The 26647-nt window shown below is 40.5% G+C and overlaps 1 protein-coding gene across 1 annotated transcript in view; it reads left to right on the top strand.

Annotated features, from left to right (window-relative positions):
- The window catches only part of LOC122658489 (dual-specificity RNA methyltransferase RlmN), a 45905-nt gene extending 19753 nt beyond the window's left edge, over nucleotides 1-26152 (top strand). The window contains exons 6-8 of the mRNA XM_043853477.1: nucleotides 380-549; nucleotides 670-769; nucleotides 25904-26152. Of these exons, the coding sequence (XP_043709412.1) occupies nucleotides 380-549; nucleotides 670-769; nucleotides 25904-26146 (513 nt within the window). The 3' untranslated portion in view covers nucleotides 26147-26152. The remainder of the gene's footprint in view (nucleotides 1-379; nucleotides 550-669; nucleotides 770-25903) is intronic.
- The last annotated feature ends 495 nt before the right edge of the window (nucleotides 26153-26647 follow it).

The raw sequence follows: 26647 nt of genomic DNA on the forward strand, positions 1-26647 counted from the left end.
AGGTGTCTACGGTCTTTAGGAGCCTTTATCTCTTAAATTTTCTGTTTCTTTTGTTTATAAGGGAAAAACATGGATAAGGTCTATCCTTGTTACGGACTCAATAGCCTATCAGAGGGTTTTTGGGGCTTCTATCCCTTTTCCAGTTCAAGGGATATCTTTTCATATTTCCTTGCCAGTGTGATTGGGGTTGTTTTTTATTGGATTTTCCTTTATTGTTCATTGGGGCCTATCTTTTCATCTGCTATCTATCAAAAGAACAAAAAAAATAACCCTTTGAGTTCATTTTCCAACTATATATATATATATATATCTTATTTATTTAAGGTTGAAATTACACCTGGAAATACAGGAATAATTATTCTCTTTCATCTTTGTATAGGTTGGGATAATCCATGCTCTCAACAAGCTCCAAAATGACCTCCCCAATGTGAACTTAGCCATTTCCCTGCATGCACCAGTTCAAGACATTCGTTGTCAGATAATGCCTGCAGCTCGAGCTTTCCCACTGGAAAAGCTTATGGATACACTACTAGTCTATCAGAGGAACAGGTTCGAATCTGATACATTTTCTTTCTTTGATGCTTTAGGTTTCCGTTGTTTCATCTATAATATTGTATTATCGGATGTATTTAAAAGGGGGCAAAATCTCATTACTGCTTTGATTTTCAGTAAACAGAAAATCTTCATTGAATACATTATGCTTGATGGGGTGAATGATGAAGAGCAACAAGCCCACCAACTTGGCAAATTGCTTCAGACACTTGAAGTGGTGAGCTCTATAAACTTGGCCTTACATTATGTGGAAAATATCCGAATGATTGCTGGTAGACCTAGTAAAGGAGGTACCTTGGGTTTCGGAAAGTTAGGGAAAGAAATGGTCAAATCCATTTTTTTCTTAAAAATTCTTAAGAAAATTTCTTAGCCTGCTTAGATTTTTTTAAGTCTACAGATCTGACATGCTCAAAAACCCCAAAAATTTATCTGTTTTTTGAATATGAGGACCGATTATAGGGTTCTTGAGCAGCGATTTGGTCCGATTCCTATCCGATCCGGATTGGAATCGCCAATGACCGATTCCGTATGTGCCCATATGTACCATGGGGGAACATATGGGTCATGTACACATATGGCGGTAGCTTGTGCTTGGAGTTTCCTTCTTTTGTTAGATTTAGTTTCCTATTTTATATCTACTTTAGTTTCCTATTGTATCTAGGACTAGGCTTTACTTTGATTGTAATTCACTCCTCTCTCTCTCTCTCTCTCTCTCTCTCTCTCTCTCTGTGTATATATATATATTTGTGTGTGTGTGTGTGTGTTTTAAAACCCTGGGGTACATGACCCATATGTACTGTGGGCGTACATATGGGTCATGCCTGGGGAAGAGGATCAAGTTGGCCCTTGCGAGAACAGCTTGATGCACTATCTCCATTTAACCGTTTGAGCGAAATGCGTCAAAAGGAAGGGAAATCCATGGATTGACCCCATCGTCTGCACCCCGTAGGAACTACGAGATCATCCCAAGGACACACTCGGCACCAAGGGGTCACGGATTGACCACAGAACTCTGTTCAATTTGAAACAGGTTGACCTCCTTGGTTCTCTCATGGTACGATCCTCTTCCCGCTGAGCACCCCCCCCCTTTTTCTGCTTGGTCCACACAGATAAAATGTTGGACTGGTGCCAACAGTTCATCACGGAAGAAAAGAGTACACATATGGCAGTAGCTTGTCCTTGGAGTTTCCTTCTTTTGTTATATTTACTTTCCTATTTTATATTTTTATATCTACTTTAGTTTGATTGTATCTAGGACTAGGTTTAACTTTGGTTGTAATGCACTCTCTCTCTCTCTCTCTCTCTCTCTGTATATATATGACGACTTGGTCACAATGGAGCAACCTTACCATTGCAACAAGGCCCGCCTTCGTTCATATATATAGGCGGGCCTTGTTGCAACGATAAGGTTGCTCCATTGTGACCAAGTGGTCACGGGATGTACATAATGACCCTTCCCAGAACCCGCAGTGGTGTGAGCCTCGTGCACTGGGTACACCCTTTATATATATATGTATGTATAAACAATTGGTGAGGTTCTACTCACCGATTCTGTTTTCTCTAAACTGCAGAATCTTCTTCTTCCTCTCTATCGTCTTCCTCCTTCATTCTTCTTCTCTTTTACTTTGTAGCTCTGCTAGTTTATTAGTTCTGAGATCGTCACATGGTATCAGAGCAATAATAAACCAATAGAGTGATTTCCTTCAATCCTGGTTTGAGTGTGGTTCAAGTTCTTCCTTTGGTTACTGGATGTAGCAGCCATGCTGCCTATCTACATGTTTGGTCTGAGTTTATGAAGAGATTACGGCAAACTAGGGCCTATTTTTATCTACTTTCTGCTGATTATGAAGTTATTTGGCCGGAGACATCAACCTTTATGTCCATATTAGTTGTGGTTTCTTCTTTCCAGTAGTCGAAATTTCTCAGGTTATGCAAATTTGATGGTGCTTCCTATCCTGGCACTTGATGTATATGATATTTTGAGAGGTAATTAAGGACATCTAAAAGGGAACTCGATCCAGGTCTTATCACTTTCTCCTGGTCTGATTTCCCTCACTCAAATTTCTCTTTCTTGGCTGTGATACTCTGTTTTTTTGGTAAAAAATCAGATCCATTGTTTATTAAATTAATTCTAATCCTTCCACCGAATCAGACTAATATTTTTGGATTTCAGCTTGAGGGGGAATGTAAATCGAGACTTGATAGGTCTCGGTATTAGCGCCAGCTTGCACTGGTGCTAATACCGAGATAGGTGAGGGGTATTTTAGGTTCTTTATTTTTATGTTTTATTTCCAGTTATGTCCTTGTTTTAGTGATTATAAATTTAGTTGAATGGGAGCTTCAACTCATGGTTGTACCTCCCAAAGTTACACAAAAGCTATCTCCTCTCTTTCTCTCTCTTTCGTTTCTCTTTTTCTTCTTCTCTTATTATTTACAAGACACATATCCATGACCACTAATCTTTGTTGAGGGGTTAGGCTCTCCCCCATTATAACCTTACAATCCTTACACCGGGGGAGCGCCTAACCTATCGGTCCTTCTAGGTAGAAAGAAATCTATTTGGCTACTATGATGTCCACTTTTGAAGGTAACTAAATGATCCTCTCTCTTTTCGAAGTATGTGATCATTATGGATAAATCATAAGTAACAGTAAAATCTAAAACTGAAGTTCCCTCCTCATTCCTCTCTCCAAAACCATATCCTCCATGTACTCCTCAATAGCCTCTACGAAATCTCCGAAGTCCGAACATGTCTATTCAGATCTCCCCCTATAATAATCTTCTCTCCTTGACTAAAACCTTGCACTCCATGTGTTCCCGAAATTGTATCTGACTACTTTCCTCCAATCCAACTTGGGGTGTGCGTAAGCGCTATTTATATTTACAACCCCTTTCTCCAGCACAAGCTTAATAGATATAATCTTTTCCCAAATCTTTTAACACCCATCACATCTTTTGTTAAATCTTTTAATAATCTCTCTCTCTAAGATATGATCCTCAATCTAACAATCAGATTCATCAAAAAATCTGACAGATTTAAAGATGGTAATTACAGGTTCTAATACTTTAAATTCCAGAATTAGACCAGGAAATAAATTCTCAAATAGTTGAATCAATGGGAAAAGGTGAGGAGGAGGAAAATGGGTGGTCGATGGCTGGACTGATGAGAGAACAGAAAAGAAATCTCTTTCTTAAAAAATAGGATCTGAAATTAAAACCAATGAATAGAAGAGAAAATAGAAAAGGCTATCGATTTCATAGTTGGCACGGCATCTAGGCGAACCAAGGTGTTGGAGGGGGCCTAGATGCAAGGCGACACCAACAAGGTGACCAAGGAGATCAAAATGCCTGCCTAGGCAACCAAGGCGACACTAGTTGTCAAGGCGCTTGGATGCCAAGATGGTCACCTAAGCGACGGCTAGGCTTTTTTTTTTTTTGGGTGAATAAAAATTTCATTACGGAAGAAGGAGAAAGAATATACTAGGCCCCCAAAAGGGGAAGAAACAAAACAGCCTCTCAAGAAGGAGGGCTAGAAGGAACTAAAGAGACAGAAGAGAGACCCCAGGATACAACAATGTGCCTGTTCCTTGGGGAATCAATAGAAGAAGAAGGGGGAGCAAAAGATAACTTGGCTTTAATTTCGAAGGAAATGGATTCCCAAATCTGGTTGTAGGACCGAGATTTGGAGGTCCATTTCCTGATATTACGCTCCATCTAAAAATGGTTGAGGGTTGCACAGAAAGCCATCTTGCCAACAGAGTCACAGATAGCGACGCTTAGGCTTTGCCTTGACAACTATGATCGATTTAGAAGCATAGTTTAAAATCTTGTCTCCGCGGGCCATTTCGGCCTAATTTCGTTGAGATTTCACCAAAATTTGGTATTTTTCATGGCCAATTTCGGTAGGCCATTTCAGTGGGTTTTAGGCCAAATTAAGGTCTGATACTTCATGAAAACCCTATTTTTTAAGCTATATAAACATATTTAAATGTTCATATTTGCAAAAATAGTCACTCAAAGTATTGTTTTGGATTTGCACCCTTGATTGACAGTATACGAGAAAACATAATAAGCAATTTAAACAAGTAAATCATACAAAGATAAAGTCAATGGTAGCTTTTAAACTTATAAAGTCATAATCATAGAATTAAGTATATAGCCCAGATTACAATAGTCAATACACATACACTTACAACTGTCTACTAGAAATAATTGTTGCGCCTTCCTGGATCGACCCCACTCATGGTCCGCTGGAGTCGACATGCATTGTTCTCTGACTGAAGGACATATGAATGCCATGTCATAGTCTAGGAGAAGAGACGAGTATAATCCCCCACCCCATCGAACTGCCCATATCCATATGAATGTGAATGTGATGCACTGTAATCCGATGGCGATGGACTGATAGTTGATCCGACAAAAGATGGGGCATGCCAATGCCCACTGGATTTGCTGTCCTTGTCAACCATACTCAATCCAGCAATAGAGCTAGATAAGTCATCAATATCCATATAATCAGCCTGTTTACCTGGACGAAACTGGCCACGAGATCCTCTCGTGTACCCCCTAGTTTGGGGGGGGGGGTCATGTGCATCGTGGTCTGTATCATGTGTGGCATGATCAAACTGTGTTTCTATAGTGAATCGGATTGGCTCTGCGGGCACCCGCTGCTCCTCTACCACATACTGCTCTCGAATTCCTTCATATGCACCACCACCACCATCATCATCACCATTACCATCACCTCCATCGGTATGAGTAGTCGGTGAAGATGTACGAGTTTGAGTCTGAATGCTACCACCTAAGGACATGGACTAGTCATCATCCTCCAGTTCCGTTCACAGCCGGATGCGGAACATGTCTGGGAGAGGACCTTGATTGCTATTTCCCTCAAATTCTCTGTTGAACCCCCATACTACACCCACCATTCAACTGCATTCCAACAAAAAAAGACATGTTATTTGCATTTAACAAGTTTCAACTTTCAATACATGTGGTTAAAGAATAATATATTGAATTGAGTACTAGGATCACCGCGTGACCAGCCTTTATCTGCAGCCTCGGTTCCAAAACTCCCCAATGCATCCCTAAAACTCTTCATCTGTATACCCATTTGGAAAAGTTTTTAAATTATTAATGACACATTACTGTTTACTAATTATATTCCAAATGAATTATAAGACACACCTTAGTGTTGCATATAGATTGTACTGTAGTGTCTAGCTCTAACTTTGCAACTACTTTCTTCACTACTTCAATAAGATTACTATTCAACCCAAGCCTATGACTATATTGGTACTTGGGGTTCAAATAGTATGCTGAAAATTCACATATAAAAATTAGATATTGTCAATGCATAGTTCATTAATAATATATTCTTCAAATTATAAGATGTAATGTGAATTAGTTACATAAAAAAAATTACTCACCAGCCTTATGTAGTAGATGCATAAGTTGAAGCTCCCATCGATCCTTGATGATCTTGATGAAGTGCTTGCTACCATGTGGATTCGCATTATAGCAGCATATAAGTGCGGCATGGTGGGTCCTTGTAGAGCGAAGTCCACTATATGTAGAACCGTAACCACTGGGTCCAAATTTTTTACCACTTTACACAGCTTTGTCCAGAAGTCCTCAAGAAATGGTAGCCTATGCTTCCCTCCCACCTTGGGTATTGGAACCCTTCCATGCAAACCACTCCTCACAAGCAAACATAGATCTAAGACCGGCCTTTTTCGTCTCAGAGCTCTACAGTGCAATGTAGTTTGTGGAGAATCTAGTGATGCCCGGCTTTACCAAGTTGCCCCCACACTTATCCCTCGAAAGATTTAGTGCAAGCCCGTGGTTGTATACAAAGTTGGTCAGATGTCTTGCTCTATCCACCACACGCTGCACAATTTTAACTTCTCCATATCCTTCAACATGAGGTCAATACAGTGGGCTGCACAAGGAGTCCAGAAGAGCTGATATTTACTGTTATTCATCAACTTCTTACCGGCCTTCTTGAAGTTGCTTCCGTTGTCCGTTACAATCTGGACAACGTTCTCTACTCCTATCTCTTGGACCACATCCTTCAACAACTTATAAATATATTTTGCATCCTTTTTCTCTTTGGATGCATCTTTAGATTTTAGGAACACTATTCTCCCATCACAATAAAGTAATAAACCATAAAATTGATGATGGACTTTCTTGTAGGTCCAGTCCAACCATCACACATGATAGTCACCACATATGTCTCTCACATCACCCTCATTTCAGCAATATACTCTTCAAGCTCAGCCTTTTGTTGGGGTAAATAAACATTCATTACCTCATATGAGGTGGGCCCATTATACCCTGGGCCAGCCTCAACAATCACATCAATCATGTCTGATAATAGGGGTCTTGTGCTGTGTTTGTTGGGATGGTATTGTATAACATCCACTTAGCTATGGACTCTTGCACAAGCCCCTTCATATTTTTCCATGCTCCCTTGATTTTTGGCTATTTGCTGTCTTTCTTTCTGTTAACACCAGGATCTTAGTGTAGTGCGGGGTCAACAGGTGGTTTGTAGGCGGAGCTACCCTCATACTCTGTGATCTCCTGAAGAGATTAGGCAATCCAGGCTACCTACCACATGCTCTAGAGGGTCCGACTCCTCCACTACCTCTAGCACCTACTCTAGTTGTACCAGCTCCTCCACTACCACCTACTCTATGTCTATCCTGATCCTCATGAAGATTGACTCTGCTCCTCGACTATGCCAGCCGAAAATCCCTAGCCTCCTGCTCAGTCTCTATATCATTAGGCACATACATAGGTCATCATTGTCATCGTCATCATCATCATGGTATCCTCACGCTGTACTCTTCACTGCCACCTCAAGTTCTTCCCTCATGTGTTCACCTATGGTCCTAGCTACCTCAACTGGGACCATACGACATACAACCACATCACTAGATGTACCAGCCAAATGTTGTTTCAGTCCAGTAGCCCCACCTCCCAAAAACTTCTTGTGACAATAGTTACACTCTATTTTTCTTTTATCCCCATCAATTGGCACTCCATGTGACCATGCTATGTCACCCCTGGGGAACCTCGCTGGTCTCTGCTCCTCCTCCCTCTGCTCCCTCTACTTTCCATGTCTACGCTGTCTTTCACGGTTCACCATAATCTTACTTGTTTACTGTTGCATGAATAAAACAAATCATTAATAACTGAAGGCTGAAGCACATCAATTGAGACTTTGAGACCATTAAAAGAATTGCATAGCTATTTAGTATTTCCCCCCTAACCCTTATATTTTTCTCATAATTAAAAACATTTTTTTAAAATTTCAATTAAATATTGACCTAACACAACAAAACCGTAATGATACACCATAATATGCCTCTAATGCACTTCAAAACATGTAGAAATTACTTTCATATTTTTTCATTAATTTTCAATCCAACACCTCATATTTTTCCTTATTTTTATTATTATTTTTTAAAATTTTAAATATTTTTTCTAATTTCTGGAAATAAAAATAATTAATTATTGACAGAAAAATATTTTCGACACCATTAAGCCGTAGATCGGCCATTGGTGTCTAGCATATATTTAATTGATGCCCATTACATGACCCCTATTTATTTTCCTATTTTTGTCGTAGGAAAATCAATTTTTTGAAGCAGAAAATAAAAAAAATAATATATACAGAGAGTGAAAAAAATTCGAAGCTGTGAGGTTGTAGATTGGGCTCCAGTGTCTAACATATAATAAATTCATCACCAACCAACATGTATTGATCATAATTTTTCAAAAAAAAAAAAAACTTTTGGAGAAAAAACTTTACCTTGAACAGTGGAGAAGGCTTCAAATATGTGGAGACGAAGCTTCAGTGCAGTGTTTCCCAATTATTTCCAGCGTTGATGCGTTGAAAATTCGATGACAGAACCTCAAAATAGAAAAAACCACCCTTTGGAGTCGAAATGGGAGCAAAAAGAGTTCTCTGGTGAGGTCTCGGTCGAAATTTCGACTGAGACCCACGAAACCTTGTATTTATATCAAGTGAGATTGTACCGGTTAGCCGAAATTTTGGCAAAATGTCAAAACTTGCCGAAATTTTGACCGAAACCGAATTTCGGGAGATTTAGGACTATGTTTAGAAGTAAAGGGAAGAAATAGATAGAGAAAAGGAGGTGAGAAAAGGAAGAACCCTTACCAAGAGAGATGCCAGCTTGCGCAAGAGAAAATCATGAGGGAGAGGTAAATTTTTTTTTTTTGGGTGAACAAAAAAATTCATTACCAAAGAGAGAAATATGAGAAACCCCAGAATTCATGGGGGAGAAAAGGAGCATCCTACAATACATAGGGCTAGCCGACCCCCCTAAGGGGTGGGAAGGAGAATAGAAGAGGAGAGACTGCAGGAATCAACAATGAGCATGTTCCTTGGGGAGTTTACACAAGGGGGAGGGGGAGAACGAAAAAGGGATTTGGAGCTGACATCCTAAGAGATGGAATCCCAAATCTGTCTGTAGGACCTTGAGTTGGTAGTCCATCTCCTAATATAGCGCTCCATCCAGATATGTGAATAGTAGCCCCAAAAGCCAGCAAACCAGTTCTATCACACGAGTTCCCCTCAAAAGATTTGATGATCCACTTCTACTCTCTCTGGAATGGCAAAACCCTTCTTCTTGGCCAGCATTTGATGAGGATCCAAGACCAAATATTAGCAGAAAAAGAGCATTCAAAGAACAGATGATCAACACTTTCTAAGCCGTTCCAACAAAGGCAGCAGGCTGGAGAGACACTTAGCTGACAGTAAATGAGGAAAGACTGAGTTGAGAGACAGTTTGTGAGAATCCGGCAAACACAAAAGCTATGTCTTGGAATATGCCCCTTGAACCAAACAGCCTTGAACCAAGCAATTGTGGGGCCTCTAGATCATATGAGGTTCCAAGCCGATTTGGAGCTGAAAATGCCTGAAGCTGATGGGAGTCCTAGAAACCAGATCTGCTGATCTTGCTGCCCTTCTATTAATAGGAGGGAGGGTATTCCAAATATATGCAAGCTGGGGGGAGGGAGGAGAAGTCCAAGATCCGGATATGATGATGTCACCAACTGAGGAAAGCCTATGAAGGCCTGTGATGCTGGTCCAAGCACTAGGAAGAAGAAGAAGCCATGATATGGCTGCTGTAGTGTTTTTCGTTGGAGCCTTTTTCCTTTTTCCATACTTAGTTTTTTTTTCCAGTACTTTAGTTAAGGGTATAATGGTCATTCGACCTTTTATTGTTTTATTTCTCCCCTCCACGATTTCTAAAGGAGGATTTGTTTTTTTTTTTAAAATTAGATTATAAGATCTGATCATATTGTAACTAGGATTCAGAGCTAGGACTACAATTCCTACTCTGATCATATTGTCATTAGGACTCAGAGAGTCAGAGCTATGATTACAACCCCTACTCTGAATAGGACTGATTGGCTGATTGATGGATCAGCCCCTATTATAGATACATCAATTCGTGGGAGGCTCCCCCACAGTTCATTACTAAAAATTTTATGCTTCTTAGCCTTGCTGCTATTGCTGCTGCTCTTTGTGAGCGTATATCCTTGTGGATCTCAAGGTGGTACAGGGTGGGTGGACTCCTGCGATTCCTTGCATCGTGAAGATCGGGAGGTCTCTTCAAGATATCAAGCTGCTGCCATTGTTTCTGCAATTCAGTAAGTTTGAACCTGCACTTTGTTGTAAAACCTTCTTCTGCTCAGCCATTCCCCTTCCATTAGACCTAATCCACACACCCCTCCATCCGTCAAACCCTAATCTCCATTAAACCTGCAACTCCTACTTTAAATAGGACTCCCTCATAACTACAGATCTGACCATCAATTTCGAACCACACTTCCAGTACACAACCCCCACACCTCTCCCTACACTCGACCCTAGACCCAACCCATAACCCCCACTCTATCCCCTCCATTCCTCCACTCCATTAAGCCCAAAACCTGCAACTCTATTCTGTCCAGGATTGCAGAATTTTAAAACCTTCCCAAACCTTATTATTTATATGCCATTAAAGCACCCTAGACCTGCACATTAAAACCCCATAAACCCCATTGCCATTATCCAACCCTAACCCTAGTTTTGCCCTAAATTAGTAAACCTTAACCCAATCGGCCAACCCTTGTGTGTGACCTCAGTACCCTGGCTCCTAGTGAGACTACTCCTACCTAGGACTACATCAGCCTGCCCTGTAAATATTTATTGGGCTCACTACGGGAAGAAGGATGCTCCTGGGATGCCAGGGATCTAGCCAAAGTCTGGTGGAGGAACCATCGCCATTCTTGGCAGTAACAGCCCCAAGGGCTAAGTGTCTAAATTTGTAAGTGTTTTTCCAGACCCAAGAAGCATCCGGAGAGTTGGAAATGGTCCAGATTGAGTCTCTGTGAAGGAGCCCAGAATATATCCAGTCAAAACAGAAACTGTTGTGCTTGGCTGTTATTTTCCAAATGAGTTTAAGTATCCCTGCTATGTTGACCTCTCTGATTCTTCTTAATAAGTTTAGCAACTACTAACTAATGCAATCTTGATTTTCAAATCCAATCCAACCAATTGTATGGGGACAATGCTTATATATAGAAAACAAAAGAAATGTTCTAGTTCAACTCAAATTATAATATAATATAATGTAATATCCTAAACTTTCCTAAAAAGGACTCTTGGACAACATAGACTAACAACTTGCAACCCACAACTAGTCTAGGAATAAATTATAATATAAATTCCTTACTACCGGCACTAAGGACTCATCAAAATATGTTTTTAATTATGTGTACCCCTTAAGAATCCCACATTTGGGGTTTTTTTATTTATTTAAATTTCAGCCCATTACAATAATATAGCTCAAAACCTAAGGCCCAACCCAAACCATTACTAAAACCTGCCCAGATTTAAATTGGGCCTGCCTTGTTCCCTCCTTAATAGAAAAGACTCGTCCTCGAGTCTTCTTGTGTCTTGGCACCATCACTCGATTGGCTTCCTCGATCATCAACTTTGATAGGAGAATAATCCTACACTTTAAAAGGGCGTAACCAGTGCACGAGGCCCCTGCCACTACGGGGTCTGGGAGGGTCATAATGTGCACAGCCTTACCCCGCTTTGCGACTTGAACTCGCGATCACTAGGTCGCAATGAAGCAACCTTACTGTTGCACCGATGCCCATCCTCTACAAAAATCCTACACTTTGCTTAAATTAATTCAGTAACAATTAGCTTCATCACGTTCAAGATTTGTGGAGGAAGAAGGAATTCAATGGTCTCGATCTCTGTAGAAAGAAGCTTGGATTGTGTTTCCTCGCTGCTCGAACCTTGGTCCAATGAAAGCTTTTGTTCAGAATTGAGGCTACGGCTGGCCTCAATTGGAATCTATCCTTGTTAGGAAAGATGTGTCCATCCTTAAATCTCCTAGTACTTTTCTCCATGTGAAGTTGAAGTGCAAGAACTTGAGATTAAAGTAGATCATAATCATTTGCCATAAGAAATAAAAATATTTGTTTTTATTTCTTAAATATTTTTATTTCGGCTCTGATGCCAAACAAATGCCAGGTCGATCAGATCCTATGGACTTCATTGGCCTACAGGTAATGGGCCCACTGATGAGATAGGGGACAAGAAGATTTAGATCTTATGATTCAGATTGCTCAGATCTGATCCTCTTCTAACTGTCAGATTTAAGGATGGAAAGTTGGAAACTATAGGTTCTAATACTTAATATCTAGAATTAAATCAGAAAATAAATTCCTAAATAGTTGAATTCAATGGGAGAAGGTGGTGGGTGAACTGATGAGAGAAAAGAAATCCCTTTCCTAAAAAACAGGATCTGAAATTAAAACCAATAATAGAAAAGGAGAATAAGAAAAGGATATCAGTTTAGAAGTCAAAAGGAGAAATAAGAGAAAAGGAGGTGAGATTGTGAGAATAGGAAGAACCCTTACCATGGGGATGACAGACAGATGCCAGCTTGTGAGAGAAAATCACGAGGGAGAAAGATAAGTTTAGTAATTACCATCTAATGCAATCTTTCATTATTAAATCAAATCCAAATAACTTTATGGGGGCCCAATGCTTATTTATAGAATACAAAAGAGATCTTCTAGTTCAACTCAAATTTTAATATAATATAATATCCTAAACTTTTCTAACTAGGACTCTAAATAAGGATTCTAGAATTTAAAAACCCTAAACTAACTTATAGGCTACCTACCTTCAACCCACGACTAGTCTAGGATAAAATATAATATAAATTCCTATCCAACTATCGATACCAACATAAAATATTAATTTCCTGCATCTCTTAGACCAAAAACTGAGGCCTAACCGAAAACATTACTAAAACCTGGCCCAAATTTAGGCAGCATTGGGTATGCATTAATGCATTCTAGGTCGATTTCTCATTCTCGGATGATAAAAATAGTTGTTTTTATTGCTCGAGAATGCTAAATCAACCTAAAATGCATACCAAACACAGCCTTAAACTGGACCTGTTTCCTCCCCCCTCTCTCTCTCTCTCTCTCAACGACACGGAGGACGGTGCTGCCGGCTAAACTGCCCTGCTGGTAGAGCATGAGCGCTTGCTGGAGGGCGGAATCTGAGGATCTTGAGAAGAGTTCTGGAGCAGCCATAACCTGCTTGACTGAGAGCAATAATCTAAGAGAATCTTCAATTGATCAATGGAGATAAAGCTCCTAGAAGCAAACAATGGCAGGGGTAGGGAGTTTAAAATCAGTTTTGTAAATAGCAGGAAAATAGAAGAGGAAGAAGAAGAATGAGAGGAAAGCTGTGCACTCTCTTACGTTAGAGACCAGCATATTCATTAATATAAAGGAGTTACAGGGGTAAAATAGGAAATGAAAAAGCACAATAAAGCAACCTAAACATGACCTAGCGCCATGGTACAAAATTTCGCAGTATTTCGCCGAAATATCGCCTAATTTCGTAAATCTCGAGCTGTCCGAGACGAGATGGCAATCCGAAATGAAAAAATGCAATATTTCGTCGATATTTCGTGAGATATCGACGATATATCGTGGACTCACGAGATATCGACGAAATGTTGCAAAATCACTTAAAGTATCACGCGAGTTGGGGCTTTAATACCTTATTTCGCAGGTTTCGGTCAATATTTCGACCGAGAGCTGCTTATGCTTAGAAATTTCAGTGTTTTGCCTCTTCTTCCACTCTTCCAAGCTCTCATCCAAGACTCCAACCATTGTTCAAGCACTTTGTTGACGGATTGTCGCCGGTAAACTCATTGGAGGCTCATTTAAGCACATCCTACAAGCCTTTTTTTCACTATTTAAGGTAAATCTCTTTCCTTTAAAATTATTTTTTTGAAAATACTATGTACTAGAGTTGTTGTACGGTGATGATATTAATATATGTTAGACACCGGAGGCCGATCTACAACCTCACGGTGTCTAATTTTCTGGTTTTAAAAATTGATTTTCCTACAACTAAAATAGGAAAAAATTAGGGGTAATATAACTAAGATGGGAATGAATTAAATATATGTTAGACACCAATGGCCGATCTACGGCTTCACGGTGCCGAACTTATTTTTCTGCCCATAAATAATTATTTTAATTTTTGGAAATTAAGAAAAATATTTAAAAAATAATAAAAAAAAAGAAATAAAAAAGGAAAAATATGAGTTTTAGGTTTGAAAAATAATGAAAAAATATGAAAGTAATGCCTACATGTTTTGAAATGCATTAGATATATATTATGTTTAATAATTTTCGGTTTTGTTGTGTTAAGTCAATATTTATATTAAAATTATATATAAAAAATGATTTTTAATTATGCGAAAAATACAAGGGTTAGGGGAAAAATATTAAATAGCTATACAAGTGTTTTAGTATTCTAAAAGTGTCAATTGAAGTGCTTCTACATTAAGTTTTTAATTATTTGTTTTACTTACATTACAGTAAACAAGTATTATTATAGCGGATCATGAAAGACAACGTGCGAAGGGCAAGCAAAAGGTGGGGGAAAGTAGTCAACAGAGGGGTAGAGGGAGCAAAGAGAATCGAGAGAACACGAGAGACCAGCCAGCCAGCATATGGGTGACATTGCATGGTTACATGACACTCCAATTGATGAGGATAAGAGAAAATCACAATGTAACTATTGTCACATGCAGTTTTTGGGAGGTTAGACTTAAACATCTGACTTGAGGATCTAAAGATGTTGTAGGTTGTCATATGGTCCCTACTCAAGTAGCTAGAGAAATTAGTGACAATTTGAGGGGAAAGAAGAAGAGGAAGGCTGACAAGCAGAGGCTAAGAGAACAACTTGAGGATACAGTGAGGAGTTTAATGGGAGGAGGAGGACAATACCATGATGATGATGATGATGATGATGATGAGGACATTGTAGTACCCGATGATATACAAACAGCAGAGGAGGCTAGGGATTTTCGACGGATTGTTTTAAGGAGTAGAGTTAGTTTTCAAGATGATCAGCAGAGACAGAGAGTAGGGGGTAGTGGAGGAGCTGGCACATCTGGAGGTTCTAGATCTTTCAATCCTTTTAAAAGATCACAAAGTGTGAGGGCAGCCCCAACACCTCTATCAGTACCAGTACCACCATCAACATCAGATCCTAAACTGCATAGGAAGAAAGGAAGCAGTCAACCAAGAATCAAAGGAGCATGGAAGAGGATGAAGGGATTGGTTAAAGAATCAATAGCTAAGTGGATGCCATACCATACCATCCCAGTAAACACTGCACAAGGCCCCCATTATGATACCATGATAGATACAATTGCAGAGGCTAGCCCAGGATTCAAGGGCCCCACCCCATATGAGGTAATGAATGTTTATCTACCTCAACAAAAGTCTGAGATTGATGAGTACATTAGGGAGATGAGGAGTAAGTGGGAGTCATATGGGGTGACTATAATGGCAGATGGATGGACTGGGCCTACAAGAAAGTCCATCATCAATTTTATGGTTTATTGTGATGGGAGGACAGTTTTCCTCAAATCTATGGATGCATCCAAAGAGATAAAGGATGCGAAATACATTTACAGATTGTTAAAGGAAGTAGTTGAAAAAGATGTGGGAATTGAGAACGTTGTCCAGATTGTAACGGACAACGGAAACAACTTCAAGCTGGCCGATGAGAAGATGATGAACAACAGTAAGTACCGGCTCTTCTGGACTTCTTGTGCAGCCCATTGCATTGATTTAATGCTAAAGGATATGGGAAAGTTAAAGTTGGTGAAGATTGTGGTTGAAAGTGCAGGACAAGTTACCAACTTTGTATACAACCATTCCTATGCACTCAATCTACTGAAGGAAAAATGTGGGGGTGACTTGGTTTGGCCTGGCATCACAAGATTTGCCACCAACTATATTGTCCTAAAAAGCATTGAGACAAAGAATGCCGGGCTGAGAAGTATGTTTGCTTCTGAGGAGTGGTTTGGATGGAAGGGTTCCAATACCGCAAGTGGGAGGGAAGCATAAGCAACTATGTCATCTGAGGACTTCTGAACAAAACTAAGCAAAGTGGTGAAAGTTTTGGAGCCAGTAGTTAAAGTTCTACATATTGCTGACTCCGCTCTCAAGGGTCCAACCATGCCAGTCCTATATGCTGCAATGGACTTGATGAAAGATAGTGTCTACAGTGTGGCTCCTCGCAGTAGCAACCACTTCTTGGATATCATCAATACTCGCTGGGAGAATCAACTTCTGCATCCACTGCATAAGGCTGGTGAGTAAATTTGTTTTATGTAACTAATTCATAGTATTACTATTTATTAATTACTTATACATTTGACAATCTCTCATTTCTATATGTCAAATTTCAGCATACTACTTAAACCCCAAGTATCAATATAATAATAGGCTTGGGTTGGAAACTCAACTTGTTGATGCTGTGAAACAAGTAGTGAAGAAGTTGGAGCCAGATGGTGCACTACAAGCTATTTGCAACAATGAGGTGAGCCTTAGAATTCATTTGGAAACTCAACTTATTAATGCTGTGAAACAAGTAGTGAAGAAGGACTTACTAATTTTCCACATGGGTGTAGATCAAGATATTTAGGGATGCATTGGGAAGTTTTGGAACTGATGCTGCAATACAAGGCAGAGCATGTGGTGATGCTGGTAATTCTTTTAAGTTTTAAATTACATATGTATTGAAATTTGAAAGTTGAAACTTGAAAGTTGAAACAACATTTGACACATCTTTTTTTTTTTGTAAACTTGTAATGCAACTGAATGGTGGGTGCTGTATGGGGAATCGGCTGAGAATTTAAGAAGAATAGCAATCAAAGTCCTTGCCTAAACATGTTCCGCATCTGGCTGTGAGAGGAACTGGAGTACCTTTGCACTCATCCACTCTAAGAGGCGCAACAGATTGGGGTCTGAACGTCTATCTGACATGGTGTATGTACACTACAACTTAAGCCTGAAACTGCAACACATACGCATGGGACATGAGGGACAGAGGGGTACTATTGACCTCGCCGACATCTTTCAAGTTGACTCAGACGATGAGGACCCTATTGTGGATTAGGTGAGGGATAGAGGTGAGCCAGTGTTGAATCAGGAGGGAGGTAGGCCCGACCTCGTGATAGCTTCCGAGATTGGTGCTGATGTGGATGATTATATGGCTGACGAGGGTCAGATACATGAACGGGAAGCCTCACCCATACCATTCCAACCCACTGGTGGCAATGTTGCTGGTGATGATGATGATGGAGGTGATGGTGATGGTGATGGTGGTGGTGATGGTGGTAGTGGTGGTAGTGGTGGTGGTGGTGGTGGTGTTGAAGGTTTTAATGGAATGCGAGAGCGTTATGTGGTAGGCGAGGATACGGCGCCTGTAGAGCCAGTCCGATTTACTGGAGAGACACAATTTGATCATGCCACACAGGATACGGACCACGGAGCATGTGACCCCACACCCCCACCTGCAAGACCCCCTCTACAACCATACACCAGGAAGCGTAGGGGTCGATAAACATAGTTACAAGCTGATTATATGGACATTGATGACTTATCTAGCTCTGTTGGCGGTTTGAGTATGGGTGATAGGGAGGGAGGACTGACTGGGCATTGGCGTGCCCCATCTTTTGACGCACATACCACTCCATCGGATTATAGTGCATCACAACCTCATGGTGGATATGGATATGGATCATATGGGCAGTTTAGTGGGGTAGGGGACTATGACTACCAGTCCCAAGGACATACTGGATCATCTTTTGTAGATGACATCTTTGCATACCCTAGCTACCAACCTCACCAGCCATACATGCAGCCAGTGCCAACGCCGCTTCTGCCGGAGCCGACATCATATCATACTGGATCATCTTCTTCACAGACTGGATCGATTGGTAACCCTAGCCCATATCATAGGATAAGTTACCTACAATATGTTGATGACTCCATTTACATGACACTTGTGGATGACTACACTCGTTTTTTCTCCAAAACTATACCGTGGTCCACATATGTCCTTCAAACAGAGAACAATGGATGTCGACTACAGCGGGCCATGAGTGGGGTTGATCCAGGGAGGCACAACAACTATTATTAGCATTTGTAAGTTGTAAGTTGTGATTTCATTGATTTGTGAACTTGTGAGTTGTGAGTTTGTGACTTTGAAACGTTGTGTATTGCCTTTAAGCATTTGAGCTATTGAGTATTGAGTTATTGACTATTATGGAGTTTATGAGAATATGATTTATGAATTATGTCTTATGAGTTTTAATTAGTTAGTTTAAATTTCTTTTTTGTCTTTAACTGCCTAATCAATGTGTATTTAACTATTTATACATTAGGGTCGGCGACCGTATACTGTCAATCAAGGGTGCAAGCCCAAAACACCACTTTGAATTCATTTTTTTGCAATTTTATGGTTTAAATGTGTTTATTTAGCTTAAATGAGGGTGTGCATGAAGTATCAGGCCTAGATATGGCCAAATACCCACCGAGGTGGACCCTTGAAATATTGCAAAAAAAATGCAATATTTTGGCCAAATTTCGTGAAATTTCGGATATTTCAGGTATCTCGGTAGGCTCGAGATACCGATATATCGCGAGATATAGTACCATGCCTAGCGCCATATAGGCTGACGCTAGTGTCGAGACCTATCATGACCATTTTACCCTTTATACTTATACTTCTAACACTCCCCCTCAAGCTAGAGCATATATATCAATCATACCCAGCTTGTTACAAATGTAATAACCCCTCCCACTAACTAGAGACTTAGTACAAATATCAGCAAGTTGTTCTCCAGTCTTGACATACTTTGTAGAGATGACACCTTATTGGAGTTTCTCTCTTACAAAGTGACAATCCACCTCAATGTGTTTGGTTCTCTTATGGAACACGAGGTTTGAGGCAATATGAATAGCCGCCTGGTTGTTACACCACAATTGCATTGGTGTAGAGGTCTCAAACCCTAGTTCAGTCAACAACATCTTCAACCAAACCAGCTCACAAGTAGCATGTGTCATGGCTCGATACTCGGATTCTGCACTCGATCTAGCCATTACACTTTGTTTCTTACTCTTCCTGGAAACCAGGTTTCCTCCAACAAATATACAATAGCCTGTAGTTGATCTCCGATTGGAGATCCAGCCCAATCTGCATCGGAAAATCCCTCAACTCGAATATGACCATGATTAGTATGCATTAACCCTCGTCCAGGAGCCTTCTTGAGATATCTTAAAATCCAAATGACAGAATCCCAATGAGGTGTCCTAGGAGATGACATGAATTGACTTACAACACTCACCGGAAACGAAATATCAGGTCGAGTGAATGTCAAGTAATTCAGCTTTCCAACCAACCTTCTGTACCTTTCTGGATCATCAAGGGGATCCCCTTCATCTGCAACAAGTTTGATATTGGGATCCATTGGGTTCTCAAGAGGTTTACATCCTAGCATCCCACTTTCCATAAGCAAGTCAAGGGTATGCTTCCGTTGTGAGAGAGATATGCCCTTACTGGATCGAGCCACTTCAACTCCTAAGAAATAATTCAGCTTTCCCAAATCTTTAGTTTGAAATCTCTGTTGAAGATGAGCTTTCAAACTATCGATTCCTGTAGAGTCATCACCAGTAATCACAATGTCATCAACATATACAATCAGAAAGATACTTCCAGCACTTGTCCGACGGTAGAAGAAAGAGTAGTCACTATTGCATCATGACAAACCAAACTCAAGAACCACCCCTGTAAATCGGCCAAACCAGGCCCATGGAGATTGTTTCAGTCCATACAGAGATTTCTTCAATCTGCAAACTAAGCCACACTCCCCCTGAGCAACAAACCCCGAAGGTTGCTCCATATACACTTCCTCTTGAAGATCGCCATGGAAGAAGGCATTCTTAACATCGAGCTGATGCAAGGGCCACCCATGAGAGGCGGCAAGAGAGATCAAAACTCGAATAGAGGAGAGCTTGGCAATCGGAGAAATGGTATCCAAGTAATCGACACCATACACTTGTGCCTAGCCTTTGGCTACCAATCGGGCTTTCAGGAGAGCAAAAGAACCATCAGCATGAACCTTGACCACATAAACCCACCGACAACCAATGGCAGACTTCCCAGGTGGCAGTGGAACAAGATCCCAAGTGTGGTTATGTGCCAAAGCTTGAAGCTCTTCCTCCATAGCTATCCGCCAGCCAGGAATAGATAATGCCTCTGCAATGTTCTTAGGAATAGGATGAGATGCAACAGTGGAAAGACAGGTTTGAAAGCTAGATGACAAACCAGAACAGGAAACATGGAAAGAAATGGGGTGTGTAACACACCGACGTGTACCTTTCCGATGAGCAATGGGCTGATCCAAATCAGAAAATGGAGGATCAGGGGTAGGATCCACAGACGGCAAAGACGTGGCAGCAGGCGGAGCATCAATAGGGGCAGTAACATCTTCTCTCCGACGAGGTTCATGGTGATACACATGAATGATGGGAGGCCGAACAAGGGGCTGCACAAGAGATGAGACAACAAGAGGCGGAATAACACAAAGAGGAAGATCCTCATCCAAGGAAGGATCCTCAACAGGCTCAGGCATATAAGATTGAGATTCAAAGAAAGAAACATCAGCAGTAACGAAATACTAGGAAGTACAGGAGAATAACAACGATACCCTTTCTGAACACGAGAATAACCCACAAACGGACATTTAATGGCTTTGGGGTCCGACTTCGATAACCCAGGTTTATGGTCACGAATAAATCAGACACACCAAAGACACATGGGGGCAGTGGGAATAAAGACTCAGAAGGAAAGAGCAAAGCATGAGGAATGCCCCCACCTAGAATAGAGAAGGGCATTCGATTGATAAGATAACAAGCAGTCAACACTGCATCAGCCCAGAAAGTTTTGTCCACCTTCATTTCAAAGAGAAGGGACTGAGTCACCTCCATCAAGTGACGGTTCTTCCATTTAGCCACACCATTTTGTTGGGGTGTGTTGGAACATGAAAGACTGATGGATGATCCCACAAGTGGTCATAAAGTCAGAAAAAGGAGCAGAAAAATACTCATGTGCATTATCACTGCACAACACCTTAATATAAAACCCAAACTGATTCTTAATTTCAGCAACAAAGGAGGAAAAGACAGAAAACAATTCAGAACGAGTTTTCATTTAGTATAACCATGTCACACGAGAGTAGTCATCAACAAAAGTAACAAACTATGCAAAACCCAACTTAGAAGACACACGACAAGGACCCCATACATCTGAGTGAACTAAAGAAAAAGGTTGTAAAGCCCATTTATTGACACGAGGGGGATAACTCACACGGTGGAGTTTCCCAAACTGACACGACTCACAATCTAAAACCGAAAGAAAACGCAAACTAGCAAATAGTTTTTGTAAGCTCTGTAAAGACGGATGACCAAGGTGACAATGAGGCTGATGTGGGGTGGCTGTGCTGGAACAAGCAATAGAAGATGTGTCCTCAAGAAGATAGAGCCCCCCCGAGACCCTGCCTCTACCAATCGTCCTCTTCGTCCACAATTCCTGAAAGACATAAGAATCGTGAAAGAATGTTATAGAACAGTTGTAGGCATTGGTAAGTTGATGAACAGAAAAGAGATTAAAAGGAAATTTAGGTAAATATAAAATAGAGGATAGGGACAAGGAAGAAGTGGGCTTAATAGTTCCAGTGCCTCTGACTGTTGCACGAGAACCATTAGCTAAAGTGACACTCGAATGAGAAGGTCCTAAAGAGGAAAAGATACCTGAGATGCCAAACATATGACCTGAGGCCCCTGAATCAATGATCCAAGGCCTAGAAGTGGAGAGACAAGCGGTGGCATTACCTTTCTGGACAAAAGTAGCAGTGGAGGAAATGTCCTGAGCAGCCTTGCCCTGGCTGTAGCGTGCATATTACTCCTCTATTATAGTCAAGGTCACATGGCGCTCTTCAACAGGTACAAGTGGGGCTGCAGGGTCGACAATGGCCGTGTTAGCCAACTTAACTGCAGGCTTGCCATGTAGTTTCAAACAATAACGTTGAATGTGACCAGCTCTGCCACAATGATGACAAGTCCTTGGAGGACCAGATCGTTTAGAACTAGCAGAAGGTGCAGCTAGGGGGGGTCTTGGTAGACTGACGACCTCCATTGCGGCCACTACTCACAAGAGCAGAACTATCACTGGAAGAGACTCGAGTAGTGTCACAAGATACACGAAGAACTCGAGAACAAGTGTCTGCAACAGATGGAACTGTACCACCCCCAAGGATCTGAGATCAGACTGAATCAAAGTCAGGATCCAAACTGTCCAAGAAACTCATAACTGCTAGTTTCTCATGCTTTTGCTGCATGTGAGTAACATCAAAGGTAATGGGTAGCAAAGCATTCGACTCCTCATACATCCTCTTGGAATCAGCAAAGTGTTGAGTCAATGGTCGACCCTTTCTATCAACTCGATAAAACTCTTGAGAGAGTTCATAAATCCTAGAGAGGTTGTTGTGTCCAGAGTATAGTACAGCTAGATAGGCCCATAAATCCTTAGCAGTGTCAATATGGGTTACAAAAACTAAAATATTGTTGTTCATAGAGTTGAGCATCTAACCCAAGATGCGAGCATCAACAACCTCCCAAGCCTCAGCAGTCGTGGTGGCAGGTTTTGTGCCAGTCAAATGATACTTTTCACTCCTTCCTGTGAGAACCACGGTCACAATTTTGTGGCATTGTTTATAGTTCTGACTACCCTCTAGTTTCTTAGAGGTTAGAAAATTAGGCGATGAGGATACAACCTCAGTCACAGCCTTGGTATCTGTCGATGTCTCTCCCATAATCACCATCAAACAGCAACAATATCACTCAACAGCACTTAAACCAGCTCAAACAAGTGTATACAACAAACCAGTAGCTTAAATAGGCAGCAAGTGGACAGCAACCAGCAGCTCAAATAGGCAGCAAATGGACAGCAAACAGTAGCTTAAACGGAGCTTAACCACAGCTCAAATAGATATTAATGGCAATCCACTTAAAACACCACATATAAGGGCCCTTCAAACAGCAAACCAACTCAATATGAGCTGTCCAACAGCATAACAGTAGCTTAACCACAGCAGAATAGTCAACAAACAGTCCATGAAAGCAATGAAAAGCTCAATACCTAGGCCAAGACATTCCAAAATAACTATCCCAGCAATACAAAGGGCATCGACCATAAAAAGAACACCAAAAACATTCAGGAATATATCCCAAACAATCCTAAAACATCACAAAGAGCATCGAACCTGATCTGGAATAGTAGCCCATGTCTCTAAGTCATTGCAACATTCCTTCAAACACCTTCAGGGCTTCAAAAGATGGGGTAAAAATACCCCCTACAGCAGCGTAGGTCCCTAGAGGGTCTTCAAAACTTGATGGAGACTATACCACCTTCTTCCTTTAGATTAGGAAATAAAAAAATAACTGAAAGAAGAAATGGAAGCTTGTCCTCCGTGATCAGAACAGCTCTGATACCATGTAAATAGCAGGAAAATAGAAGAGGAAGAAGAAGAATGAGAGGAAAGCTGTGCATTCTCTACGTTAGAGAGGCCAGTATATTCATTAATATAAAGGAGTTACAGGTGTAAAATACGAAATGAAAAAGCACAATAAAGCAACCTAAACATGACCTAGCGCCATATAGGCTGACGCTAGTGTCGAGACCTATCATGACCATTTTACCCTTTATACTTATACTTCTAACAAGTTTCTGAGAAACTCTAAGATGACGACAAAGTTTTTTTTATCTTCTGAATCAAAGATTGGGAATTCCTGAGTTGGAAAGTCAACAGATGATTCGAAAAAGACGAGATCAGGTCACTACCTACAGCAACGAGGGTCCGAACAAGTGTGATGTTGCTGAGATGGACCAGCACTAAAAATTCCTCTAAAGAAGGAAATTTTTGCCTTCACAGAGGCGAGAATATAGCCAGCTAAAGCCTTTAGAATTCAAATTAGGGTCTCAATACCTCCATGGAATCTGCTGAATTCTTTCAAAGCCAGTCTCCTTCAAATGCAATAGCTATTGCTGGTAGTCAGCACCAGACATGTTGTGCCGGTGGTGCAGTCACCAGCTTCCTCCCTTTCAATGATTCCAATCTGGTGGAAAAGTATTTAGAACCGTTTAGGAACCGAAATTGGGCCATCCCATTAATAATTGGTTTTGGTTCCTAGGTTGAAATTAATTAGCTAATCGGGAAAGTTCTGGTCCTGGCCCAGAAATCCGTTTAGGATCCGTCCTGATTACCTGGAACCATCCCGATTGACACCCCTATGTTAAACATGCCCATGCTACCTCAAACAACTCTCTCAACTTATTATGTATGAGTGCTACTCCTAAATTTTCTCTAATCTGTTCATTTCTTCTTTGATCATTTCTAATTTTGTCACTCATCCATCACAACATCCTCGTCTCAGCTCCACTAATTTTGTTTATATGTTGTTTCTTCACTGCCCGGTACTCAGCTCCATGTCTCATTGTTGGTCTTCGTAAGTCCCTTGTCCCTTCTAAAATCAAAGCTTATGGTTGGGAGTTACGCATGAAAGATTAAGACGTGATATGCTTCATGATGCAGAAGAATAGAAATCATATCCCATGATTATGTTGTGGCATTTCAAACAGATTAGTTGAACCATGCCTATACGTTGTAGTGTTGCCTTTATGATTCAATCACTTTTTCCCTTTTTTCATTGTTTGGTGGAAATCCAAAGAGAATCATGTTTTTATATGGTGGTTCTTCTTTCTTGTAAGCATGGCAATTGGATGTGGAGATCTGTATTCCAGGATAGTGAACATTCCACTTGAAACAATTTTGGCAATGTTACTGGTGTGGTGCATTCATTGTATGCTAAATTGCAGTTTCTGCACTGGTTCCTCTGCTACGGATAGTTTCACTAGAGTAAAAATTAGCTTTGCTTTTCTTGTGATAATTTCTCCTCGCTTGGTCCAAACTCTGCACTGATTCAACTGCTACTGATTGTTTCACTAGAGTTATAATCAGCTTGGTACTGTGGTTGATCATAGTTCAGGTGTTCTAATTAGCTTTCCCGAGTTCTTTGAGATTTGAGAGAATGGTTTTGTTGGAGACCACTTAAATTGCTTCAGTATTCTTCATGGTAGGTCATGGTGATTCTTCCATTGCTTTAGTATTCTCCATGGTAGGTCATAGTTGTTCTTGGCTATCAAGTTGAAAATCAGTCTGATGGATGCTAAGAGGATCAACTTTACCTAATGCTCTTGCAAATAGAAGTATGACCACATTCTGTGCTCCTTCCTCTGGTGCAATTTGCATTTTGCATTTTGTTTTTTCCTAATAATGCTTTCCTAGGCTGGATGGCTTTGTCACTTGTTTCATTTTCTGTAAGCAAGCATCCTGCACAATTTTAATAAGACCATTGACCAAGATACCACCCCGTTTGCTTCTAAGACAACTAAAAAAATTTCTTTCCATAGATTTGTAAAATATTTCTCTTTGAACCAGCTGAGCCTTAAAATGCTATGAGAAATTTTCTGTGGGCCTGTTCTTTCTCTCTCTCTCTCTCTCTCTCTTTAAGTTGACTACTTTAGAAACATAGCAAATGCTAAAACTTTGGTATCATGATATTTAAAAGAACACCTACTTGGCACAAACATATAGCTACAATATTTCACACTATAGCTTATTAGACTTAAAACAGTATTCGAAATTTATTTCAATGAGAGCTATCTTCACATTAATCTATTGGAAAAGTTACACAAGAAACATGTAATTTCTTGGTACCTTTAATTACCTTCAAATCTATGGCTAGTTATTTCTACAAAGCATGGATGTTTGATAGATGTTGCCTGTTGGTTTGGAAACAGGTTGTGAACTTAATACCTTTCAATCCAATTGGTATTACGAATCAATTCAGAACCAGTAATGAGCAGAATGTCCAGAGGTTCCAGAGTGTTCTTAGAGGTTTCTACGGGATTCGGACAACTATCCGTAAGCAAATGGGTCAGGATATAAATGGTGCTTGCGGTCAGTTGGTGGTGAACATTCCGCATAAGGGGTCAGTCAGGAGTGCTGATCTTATAACTGACATTGAAGATCTTCATATCTGATTTTTCCAGAAACACAGTACACTTATGACTAAAGTCAGCCTTCAGGTCAGATGAACTCCATTGTATATTGTGCTTGCACTGAATTTTCCTTCTCATTTTTCATTTTCTGGGATAAAATTACCAAAGCTTCACTATTAGACAACTATCCAAATGAACCAATCATGAAAAGAATCCTCTCCCCTGTTGTTTTGGGTTTGGTTCACTTGTTTTAAGTCAAGATAGGCTTAATTTTGAATGCCCAATGGGTTATATGGGCATGGGCTTCGAGAACTCAAAATACTGATGTACAAGGTACGACTACATGTGTGGGCCTATTTTTATCAGTTTCTATTTAGTACTTTCCTTTTGGAGGTAGTGGACTCCTCTTTATTGTAAAAGCCATAAAGCTTCGCCCACAATTTTATGAATGAAGATTGCTTTGGCTTTGTACCTTTGTTGCTGTGAGAGAGTGTGCATATGGTGAGATGCCATAGGGTTAGTGAGAGACTGACCTAGGCCATA

This window comes from Telopea speciosissima, chromosome 4 (genome assembly GCF_018873765.1).
Source record: "Telopea speciosissima isolate NSW1024214 ecotype Mountain lineage chromosome 4, Tspe_v1, whole genome shotgun sequence".
Classification (NCBI taxonomy): Eukaryota; Viridiplantae; Streptophyta; class Magnoliopsida; order Proteales; family Proteaceae; genus Telopea; species Telopea speciosissima.